At 32.0% G+C, this 11,657-nt stretch overlaps 1 protein-coding gene and 2 long non-coding RNA genes across 3 annotated transcripts; 1 reads left to right on the top strand and 2 right to left on the bottom strand.

Annotated features, from left to right (window-relative positions):
- The first annotated feature begins 718 nt into the window (after positions 1-718).
- Positions 719-2,250, top strand: LOC134242738 (uncharacterized). Its single transcript, XM_062724861.1, has 2 exons — positions 719-1,061; positions 1,259-2,250. Exons 1-2 carry the CDS (start codon positions 719-721, stop codon positions 2,248-2,250), a joined length of 1,335 nt encoding a protein of 444 aa, XP_062580845.1.
- Positions 2,251-4,749: 2,499 nt separating this feature from the next.
- Positions 4,750-8,209, bottom strand: LOC134242740 (uncharacterized). Its single transcript, XR_009986913.1, has 3 exons — positions 8,124-8,209; positions 7,882-8,010; positions 4,750-5,499 (listed from the first exon to the last, which is right to left on the bottom strand). It is a non-coding gene; the product is annotated as an uncharacterized LOC134242740 (long non-coding RNA).
- A 91-nt stretch (positions 8,210-8,300) lies between these two features.
- On the bottom strand, positions 8,301-11,437 carry LOC134242739 (uncharacterized). Its single transcript, XR_009986912.1, has 4 exons — positions 11,126-11,437; positions 10,883-11,011; positions 9,988-10,051; positions 8,301-8,433 (listed from the first exon to the last, which is right to left on the bottom strand). It is a non-coding gene; the product is annotated as an uncharacterized LOC134242739 (long non-coding RNA).
- Positions 11,438-11,657: the final 220 nt, after the last annotated feature.

Here is an 11,657-nt window from a genome sequence, read left to right as displayed (position 1 = left end):
TACTTAGGTATTTGACGTCAATGATACATCCATGGAAACGTGGATTCAACATGAATTACAGAAACAATTTTAATTTTTTTTATGTAATAATATTCTTTAGCGTTATGCATTCGAGATATTTCACAAGTATTCCGATAGTAAGGTGTTTAGCAGATTTATCGAAGCCACGGGAGATAACTCTTCTCGCAGATCTTCATAAAAACGTATATATATTTTGCTAGAAAACTACTATCAAAAGAGTTTTTCCAACCTACTTTATTTTGAAACAGAAAGATGAAATATTTCTAGATTTAGTTAGGCGTGATTTATAGTCCTGTTTAGGATTTTTTCAAGAACAGCAAAGGCGTGGTTGGTCATAGTTATATATTTACATTTCCATTGTTTTGTCTGTAATATTCCTTACAAATTAAAATTTTGTTCATTTTCTCATGAACTTGCAAAAGGCGCTTGAATATTTCTTGCATGCAAAGTAGCGGCGCATGAATACGGAACTACTTTTAAGGGAAATTCCAAATGGAGTAAATATAACTACAAAGTGGTGTTTCCCGATAAATATTGACATAAATAAATATTTTTTTTAAAAAAGAAAACAACCCTTCTTGAAAATAAAAATAAGTTATTTCATGAAATAGTTTTTATTCCTGGTACAATAGATAATAATAATAAAAAAATACATATGATACATATTATCGTCTGCTTTGATCCCAACATCAAAGAAATGGCTTCTGCTGATGAATCAGATGCTAAAAAAGGCAATTTTGAAATGCCAACAATTGATGAACTTTATCCTGAACTTCAAAATATGGATTTTCTGTTTGATGATGACCTTGATCTCCTTTTAAATGATTTAACTATGCCAAACATTGGAGTATCATCTATTGAAAACACACAGGAAATGAATGATAAATTGAAGCTTGATGAAGAAGGGAATCTGCAGTCAACTTTAGACCACAAACAGATAAATCCTCAGAAAACAAGATTTGGAAATGTTTCAAATGAAGAACTCTTAAAATATTATGAGAGCAACCAGTCGAAAAACACCAGAAAAAATACCAAATGGGGCATAAAAATCTTCCAAGATATGAGTTTTCACTTTTGTTTACAAATTTCTTGCAGATATAGTTGATAATGATTCTTTGCATAAAAATAATATTCAGTCAAAATTATCCCTGGTGTTTTAAAATAACAGAACAATCAGTAGAAAATCTGACTGACATGCAAAGAAACCTAGATTTCAGCCTTGCTTTCCTCTTTTCAGAGTGGTGTGTGGAGTCGCAGGGTCACATAGTAGATTTCATGTCCATAAATGCTGATGAATTGGCTTCTTTACTGACAAAGTTTTATTGCGAAGCTAAACCAAAACAAACAAATGCTAGACAAAACTCCCTTCCATCAGAACTTGCAGGAGAATACCATAAAAACACTCTAAAGAATATACGTGCAGCCCTCAACCGTCATCTCCAGGACTTGGGGAGAAACCTCGACATCGTTAATGCCAGTGAATTTAAAGTTTCAAATAAAATTCTAAATGGCCTTTTAAAGCAACGAATGCAAGAGGGTCTCTCTCGCCCAACTGCCCACAAAGAAATCATAATCGATGATGATTTGAAATTAATTGCAATTTATTTTAAAAATGCTGAAGCAAACCTCATCATCCTAAAACAATGTGTTTGGTTCAACCTCGCCACACACTTTGTTACTAGAGGAATCGAGTTTCACCATCAATTGAAAATTAAATCATTCACCTTCAAAAATGATAACTTTGGCGAGTATGCAGTTCTAAACCATGAAGTAAAACAAAAAAACTTCCAAGGTGGTTTGGGTACAGAGGAAGCTCCAAGCGACAAACGTATGTACACGACAGGATCAGAAACATGCCCTATAAAAATGTTGAAGCTGTTGATTAACAAAACGGATGACACTGCAACTCACCTTTTTAACCAATACAACAAAGCTGTTTTTGAATTTCCATCCATTACATCCATTTGGTTTGTAAACAAACCCCTGACGAAAAGAACATTAACCAACTTTATGTCCGAAATTTGTAAACTTGCCCAAACCAGCAAAATCTATACACCACATTGTTTGAGAGCAACTGCGATGCAACACATGAACAACGCTGGTCATGAAACAAGGCACATTATGTTCATGTCAGGGCACAGAAACGAATCATCCATCAGATCGTACAATAGACACTGTTCAACGCAGCAAAAAAAAAAAAAGCCCTCAGTGCCACAATTTCCAAAATGACTGATGAAAACTTACCACGACAAGAGACATCAAAGAATGAGCAAGTCCTTGACGTTAGCTCCGTTCCGATGTCAGCACCTCGTTCCTCCGACCTTGTATCCCCGCCATGTGGAATTCTGCAGGTGGAAAATACTAACAAAATGATGATAAATATCCAACACTCTAGCTCGTCGGTTACCGAAACAGTACAAACCCAAGGCATTATGACACATTCGACATTTCACGGCTGCACATTCCAATTTGTTTCAAAATAACCGGCCATGCTTACGACCTGATCACTGACATGGTAATATTTACATATGCGCATTCCGGAAACATTTTTTTTGTGTAAAATCCAATTGTTGTCGAACATTCTTTTTCTCAATTGTTTCTTATAATCTATTGATTAAATTTCTGAAATCAATTATCATTCGTTTTGTTATAATTGTATATTACTACTATTACTAAGCCGCACTATATTTTTCAAACGACGCAGATTGGGGCTCACCACGGGATCAATTTCAAAAATATCAACTTACGACTATTTATAACAAAGAGGGGGGTTTCGATTGAAAAGAAAGTTATAATATAAATATAAGAAATGAATTTCATTTTTACAGATTCATGAGGTTATGAACTCTGACGCTTCACGCCGGCATATTTTTCATGAAGCGCTAACGCGCTTCATGAAATATGCCGGCGTGAAGCGTCAGAGTTCATAACCTCATGAATCTGTAACAATGAAATTCATTTCTTAAATGGAAGCATCCTCTGAAAGTGTACATTCAAATTTGTTTAACTCATGATCCTCAGTCGAGGGGGGCCAATGAGGGATCAAAGTTTAACGAAAGAAAACATAAGAAAACTCTTCTCATGCACAGCAAAGTCATGATTGGTCATAGTTATATTGAAGCATCATTTTTTGGGCAGTGTAGATTAAAGTTTGTTCAAATTATGACCCCGGGGGTAGGGTGGGGCGACAATGGGGTATCAAAGTCTAATGTAGGATTACATAAGAAAAATCTTTAAAATCATTCACAAAGTCAGCATTTTGATTGATCATTGATTTAAAAGCATAAAATCGTTATGTAGATTTGGACTTAATAGGAGAATAGAGGAGAAATAAAATTGATCATATCAAAGGAATACAAAGGCAATATCAATAGAATTGTTCAGCTTATAAACAACAAAAACATGTGTCACATTAATTTAAAAGCATTCTAAAGAAGTGTAAATTTAAGTTTGTTTAAATATCCCCCCACAGAACCCACTTTTATAATGCATTTAGATTTTTACATACTGTACTAATTTTTGCTCTTATCTAGCCAGTTGCTCGTATGAGCGATGTGGCACCTGGGCCTCTTGTTGAGTTAGGGCTGAAAATCATGGCCATATTTCAGCAGATTTTTTGTACAAAGAGAGAGGTGGCACTTGATCCAACCTTTGATGTTTGGAGGTCTGTGTTTGCTCTGCTCCTATTTTGTATTGTTTTACGGACTTTTGATCATGAATCATATGTTTTATTTGTCGAATTTATATGTGGCAAGGGTGAAGCATTCAATTATATCATTCTTGTAAATAGTGTGGATGATATGTAATGATGTTAAATTACATCAATAACTGTGATGCAATTGATTTTGAAACTTCTTCATATATTGCATTCAAAATTGATGACATTTTACTTGTCTGTAATTGCAGAATAAAATTAAAGGTGCAATTATAACATTGCTGGTAAAAAAACATTTTTAATTGTATGGTACGAAGTTATATTTTAATCATATTAAATTCATGATAAAGGTGAATTTAAAAAAAATGGTGAAACACATAATTATTTATCTGCACTAAATACAGGCAATACTGGGTTATATATTTCAGCATATGATCACTGATAAAGTCTACATACCTGCAAAATATCTCATTGATATATCTATCTGCAAAAAAGTCATACCCAAAATGATTTTAAAAATGTCCTGCGCACAACACTTTTTTGTGATATTTTGAAAATTCACTTATGAATTTTACAAGTTTTAAAATTTCACTGGGAAATATAATATTTACATTCAGGGTAATTTTCTTCATGAAATCTATTATAAATTCACGACGTTCAAATCTCAATAATTTTTAACACTCCCGAAACCTTGTCACTGCTCGTTAGAATAAACAGTAGGAACTACATGCATTTTCCAAATTTTAGGAACAACAAAATATACAATGTTTCATTTCAATTTTATTTCAATTTCATTTCAATTTAATGAAAATCAATACAACAAATGTGCGTTTAAAAGTAATTTGTAACTTTTTTTATTGCAATGTTCGTTTGCGTCACTAAACTGATATCCAAACCATCTCGAAAAACATCTGTGTGTATTTTTATCTTTTTCTATTTTTTCAAACCTTAGGTTTTCTTTGTTGTTTAACGTAACTCTCGAGAATGGTTGAAAAGAAAACAACCAAGATTTGTAATTTTTCGTAATATGTCAGCCCACAAGCTACGAGTATTTCATAAAAATAAGTCGGGGTTCCAGGGTATCGTTATGATTCAAGACCTCGGACATTGCAAGAATATCTTGATTCTTGATAAGCAGATTTTTATATGTGCACATGCTCCACTAAAAACATATATTCAAACTGTTTGCATGCAGAAAAATTCTTCTATCGTTTAACTCTTTACAACTTACTGAACTCTGAGACAACATTCGCTTAATGTTCACGTCATCGAAGTATAACTTTACCTTTTCCGAGTAGACACTTTAAAGCGCGATAGAAGCGTAAATAAATATAAAATACTATTCTAATTAGTTTATAACTTTTCTTATATTATGAGATTTTAGCAAATATAAAAAAGAAGGAAAAAGGCATTCAATTGAAGATTAAAATTACTCTTGAAAGTGCTTGAAAAATGCATGATTGCTTGGAATGGTATATGCACGATTTTGTGTCAGAAATAGGAAATGGTAATTGCGTAAAAATGCGTAACTGTGGGGAATGGGTTAACAAACTATTGAAAGGCATACAAATTTAAAGAAACAAAATATCTAATTTCATTTTTGGTTTCATAAAAGGTATGTATTTATATCTGTAGCTGCTATATAGATTTATATTGTTACATTTGATGACGATCCAGAAACAGTTTTCTTTTGTATAAAAATGAAAGATAGATATAAAACGTAAATTGGAAGACCGCTATAATACAAAGAACAATGATGCTATATAACTTTGCCGCCCTTCTTCTTCCTTGGTTTTCTGAAGGGTTACATTTTCTCTCTGAGTCTACAAAAGATATAATTAAATACAACTAATAAAAATGTATGTTTTAGATTTAAATCCCAAATTATAGTAAGAGAGACCTCAAAGTTCAGAACTGTTCTATGTTTACTCGTACAGATAAAAAATACAATTGTTTATTAAAACAATTGATTCCTTTCTTTTGTTTGAATGGCAATATCCAAAAATTAATTATAATTCAATTCTTGAAAAGACTGATGGAAATGATGACTTTTATTGAGACTGTTGATATTTTTGTTTCATCAATTTGTATGTCCATAACTTAACACATTTATAAAGTTTTCATACATGTACGTAGAACATTCTCTTGCATATAAAGTCAACGGTGAGAAATAAACCCCGTATGAAGGTACATTGCTGCAAAGGTAGGTGTAGCTGACGATTGAAATGTTAAAATCATCAAATTTTATAATAAAAATTGGCTGTTGGATTAAAAACAAAATAGATATTGTTTATCAGAAACCCAAGAATCTTTTTAATATAGCTGATTTCAAAAGATGATTGATTTTTGAGTGATAACATCTACTGGAGGGTGTGGTTATAAGAAACCGAGACTTCCGACAATTTGTTGGAATTCCCATGGATACCAAATGCGCACCGTTATTGATAGAAATATTTTTAATTCCTGTGAAGCAGAATTTGGACATTTAGATGTGCAACGATATAACCCGTCGACCTTGAAATAAAGGATACCACAAAGTTTGACACATCTTTCTTATATTTTAATATTTTAGAAAAAAAGACGTTAATGGTTATAACTAGTAATCAACAAGGCTATGTCGTAAACGTGATGATTTTCACCTTTTGATCTTCAGCTTCCCTTGTTTATGCGGCAATATACCCTTGTCACCTGACCTCGAATACTGCTCGATGTATCCATATATTTCCTTGTATATAATGTTGAAAGATAGAAAGTTTTAAATTTTTGATTTGATAAAATTGTGTAATTTCAAATTTTCCAGCACTTATTTGAATTTTGAAGTATCCACATCTGATTTATACAATACGTTATATCGCGACTACCAATGAGTACCTCGCAGTTATCTAACTTACTACCGCTCTTTTACTTGGGAGTCGAGAAAAGTCTACATTTCTGGGGGCAAATGACATTGTTTACAGTAGTGACAATCGAATGATTCGAACAATTTAATGCCGAAATCACGATGTTTTGCCAGATATTGAACTCCAAATAGTAGATTGTCAAGTAAGGAAAGTTTAGAATATTTTATCTGCTTAAAAATGTGACGATTTTCAATGAAAATTGAACGAGAAGAGTCCGCTTAATTAAAAATATCGTTAAAAATGTGACAATTTAGGATTGGCTCCTCTCAAAAATATATTAGGCTGGTTCAGCGATTGTTTAGCGAGGTATTCCACCAGGATTTTTTACTTATCTGCCCTTATAAATACTACAATGATCGATCTTGCATTGTATTGAAAAGCACATTGCCCCCACCCAACAGACGATTCCTACCTCCTTCGCGAAAGAGTTCCGCTAAGTTAAGTAATCGCGATATCAAGTATTTTCCCGATATATTTATAAATTGTTTTAAAGTACTCCCGAAGTTTCTCCTTCAAGACTATTAATAGTTTCGTGAAGAGTAATCTATAAAGAGAGAAAATCTGTAGTTATTGGATTCCAATTTGAAACTTTGTAAGGTTTTTAAATACCGTTTTGAATCCAATTAAGCTATGGTATTCAGATTCCTTTCAGATGTTGGCAATATCAAAAATATTCAAAACTGTTATGATTTTGAAGAACCTCCCCCTTAGAATGAAAGCTATGGGTGTGAGTTTTATAATTAAATCCCAGTTCCTCTTAGATAGAACTTAAATACATGTCATGGGCCTTACAAAAAAAAACCTACAACGTTGTTACCCGCTTTGTCAGCAGAAACCATTATGTACTGATCGTTTAATTTAGCAAAATCGTCTTTCACTTCTGATTTATTTTTCACATAATAAATTTCATCACTTTCAATATACACATGTATTTGATTTACTAAAAATTATTATATATTTTCCAACATTGTTCCACCTTTATTTTCTAATGCACATTTTGTATGTCCCACGTCTAGCTTCATACAAAATACTCATTTTGAAACCTTGAATCTAAATATATTTTTGAGAAATTATTAATGAAAGTTAAAAAATATCTTTAGATAAAATCCATTCATTTCTATATAACAGGGAGTTTCAGGATTTCAAGTAGAATTCGTTTAGCCTAACTCTTGGTGCATCACTATTAGAATGTAGTAATCACATTTATTAGGGTCAGGTAACATTTTGATAGTTTTGAGTGGGTTTTTGTCCCCCCAAATTACTAAATTAAAACTGTTTATTGTGTTACGAAAGCTTAATGTTTACCTAAACATCCTCTTATATGATCACAATATTCAGGTCTCCTTCATTCACATTTTGACTGACATTGAACACCGTAGTTTGGATACCGGCAAGGAATTTCGCATTTTCTTCCAAAATATCCCGGTAGACATTCTAAAGAAAGAAAAATGATGATCTTTTTTACACAGTGATATACATTTACTAAATAAGAATCAATAAGATTTGGAAAAAAACCCAAATATTTCAATGGTGTATTTCAGAGTAACCTTCATCAGATATGCTGAATGTTAATACAGGATGAGACACGTTTGAAATTATCAGAACCTCAGGAGAGACCGTTAGAGAACCATCTGAAAAAAATCAAATAAGTACTTAATAAGCAATGTTTAGTTAAGCATAATTCAAAATAAATGTTGAAGGATATTTGTATTGGATCATTAAAATATATGCCTTCACATCCTGTGATGGAACTACAATTCTCCATTTCACAGTTACAAAACATCTGACAACCCCTCCCGTAGTTAGGATAGCGACAAGGTTCAAGGCAGCTAGGACCAAAAAATCCAGGCTTGCATTCTTAAGAAAGGATATTGAAAACATTCAAAAAACAATTCACTACTTAAGGTATGTTTTTCAACAATAAAATTTGTTAGATATTTCTTTATTAAATCTATGACTGTTAGTTAAACACGTCATTTATCATCTTGATTTTTCTTAATTTGTTGCGCCATTCTGAGATCAGAAAACGGAATGATTTAAAATAATATGACTGGATTGCAGACTTCATTACCATAACCAATGTAATTAACTTCTGATGTTCAAATTATACTTTGAATTACAAGTTCATGTAGTTTCAAGCAATACTTTTACCCAATGTCCTTTTTGCAGAACACTTTCATCACATCAATATATTCCTATTTGCCGGAACATAATGTATATTGATCAAAGTGTAACGACTTAAATAAATAAATAATTCAACTTAATGTTTCGAATTTGTCGTTTTTATTTACACGGCTGCAATAGACTCCACATGGTACTGTGATTTAAGAGTTTAATTGCCCTTAACAATAGAGAGATGGTTAAAGTCCCAATGCGGGACGTGGATACTGTCCTTCTGAAGAGACGTATTAACCAATATTCAATAGTCGCAATAGTAGCAAACATAAGGAAGAAACTTCATCACCAAAAGGCTAGAAGTGGTAACTACAAGTCTACATTTGTACATGTAGCCCTTCACCGGCAAGTGGTGACATCTCAATACATGTATGACTGACAAAAGGTTCAAAAGGTTTGTTAAAAATAAACATACGAAGGGTGTCTAACAATGTCGTAGACAATGTTTAATTGTTTATAGCCTTGCAAACATTAAAACAATATTCTTGTCAAGTTTTATATGGCCATATTTTGTTCGATGTTCCTTTCAAATAGTAAATTCTGAGTAGTATAATTATATCTTTTATGATAACATTTTTTGACAAGTTATGTAAAAGATTGTATAGTCTGTGGACGCATGAACAAAACCCGGAATGATTTAAGCATGTAACTGTTCCAGTGGCATCCGTTTCTGTAGTAATATGTAAAACATCATATTAAAAATTATTTCAGTGAAACCAGAACCTTAGTAATTTGTCAAGTTTTCATCTAGATAAGACAGGGTTTTGTCGCAGTATAAGAAATACCTAGTTCTGCCATCAGAAGTCATTTTTTACTTTAAATGAATTACTGATATGCTCAAAAGACAAATTAAAAGCATAAACGACAGTAATTAATAATAATAATGAATATACTGTCATGAAAGGTAAAATACGCTTGCTTTTTTGTGCCCATGTAAACTTTTATGTTTCCTTCATTGCTACACAATTTTCTTATTAAATGCATTCCATGTGTTATGATGAAATTTGAAGTTCATGATCATAATGTTGCTTTTTACTACGTCAAAAAAAGAATGAATTAGCATGGAAAAACTATATTTTGTCCTTATTCACGAATTTTCGGGAAAAGCCTCGTACTTTCAATACAGATCAAAATAGTAATATACTAAAGAGAATTACTTCAAGCCTTGATAGAAAACTGCAATAAAAGTAACATATACTAAATATTAATACTTGGTATTGGGAATAGTGCTCTTACCTGAACACCTGTTATCCGCTGGATTCCACTCTTTGCATGCTTCTCCAGTGCTTAAATTTAAAGACTTGTTACATGTATCAGGACAATATATATTATGTATACTATTTAAAGTGAGAGAGAGAGAGAGAGAGAGAGAGAGAGAGAGAGAGAGAGAGAGAGCAATATAAGAAGATATTTGTTTTTTAAATTCTTCTGAAATTGAAATTACATACCTTGTTAATATTTCTTTTGTTAAACATGTCTTGAAAACACGCACTGTACAAATCAGAGTACAGAATAGAACTCGACAACTTACAGCCATTTACATTTCTTTGCTCTTGATTAATATAAATTATTAATTTTGTGAGAGCTACATATAATGACGTATTAATACAAGTAGGATAAGATTTATAAGTTTTCAATAGATAATTTATTTCCTGGTAGATAATATTTCCTGATAACAAGACTTTCTTGTATTTCCTGAACTGATCAGTGCAGAATTTATCTATCTTTACTAAAGGGAAAAAGAAAAGCAAAGTAAGCTTTTGAAGTGAATGAATGTATTATTCGAATATATTTTCCAACATTATTCCATTATTTTTTTTAATGCACATTTTGTATGCAAATCCTACAGTGTAACTTTAAAGAAAATACCCATTTTGAAACCTTGAACCTGAATCCTGTACATATTTAATTATTTTACTAATTCGTTATGAGAATTAATGTCTTAAGATACAGTCCATAAATTTCTATTTTACAGACAGTTTGAGGAATTCCTTTAGACAAACTCTTTGTACAAATTTAATAATTACATTTACTAGGGTCAGGTAACATTTTGATATTTTTGAGCGGGTCTTTGTCTCCCAAAATTACACAAATCAAAACTGTTTATTGTGTTACGAAAGTTAATGTTTACCTAAACATCCTCTTATATGATCACAATATTCAGGTCTCCTTCATTCACATTTTGACTGACATTGAACACCGTAGTCTGGATACCGGCAAGGAATTTCGCATTTTCTTCCAAAATATCCCGGTAGACATTCTAAAGAAACAAAAAATGATCATCTTTTTTACACAATGATATACATTTACTAAATAAGAATCTATAAGATTTGAAAGTAAATGTTTCTCCAATTTCAATTTTGTATTCAGTAACCTTCATCAGATAAGCTGAATGCAGGATGAGACACGCTTGAAATAATCAGAACCTCACGTGAGAACGTTAGAGGAACATCTGAAGAAAATCGAATCAGCAGAAAATAAGTAATGTTTAGCTACGTTGTATATATAATAAAGAAATAAATGTTGAGGGATATTTGCATCAAATCAATGAAATTGTATGCCTTCACATCCTGTGATGGAACTACAATTCTCCATTTCACAGTTACAAAACATCTGACAACCCTTCCCGTAGTTAGGATAGCGGCAAGATTCAAGGCAGTTAGGACCAAAAAATCCAGGCTTGCATTCTAAAGAAAAGATTTAGAAAACGTTCCATTAAACAATTCACTATTAAAGGTACATGTATATTTTCAATAATAAAATTCGTTAGAGATCTTTTTATTAGAATTTATTACTGTTAGTTAACACGTCTTTTATCATATCGATTTTCTTAATTTGTTGAGCCATTCTGAAATCAGAAGACGGAATGATTAAAACTAATATGACAGGATAGCGTACTTCATCGC

The sequence above is a fragment of the Saccostrea cucullata genome, unplaced genomic scaffold (assembly GCF_032062105.1).
Source record: "Saccostrea cucullata isolate Sc308-1 unplaced genomic scaffold, CSIRO_AGI_Scuc_v1 ctg6992, whole genome shotgun sequence".
NCBI lineage: Eukaryota > Metazoa > Mollusca > Bivalvia > Ostreida > Ostreidae > Saccostrea > Saccostrea cuccullata.
This window is presented reverse-complemented; position numbering and strand designations above follow the sequence as displayed.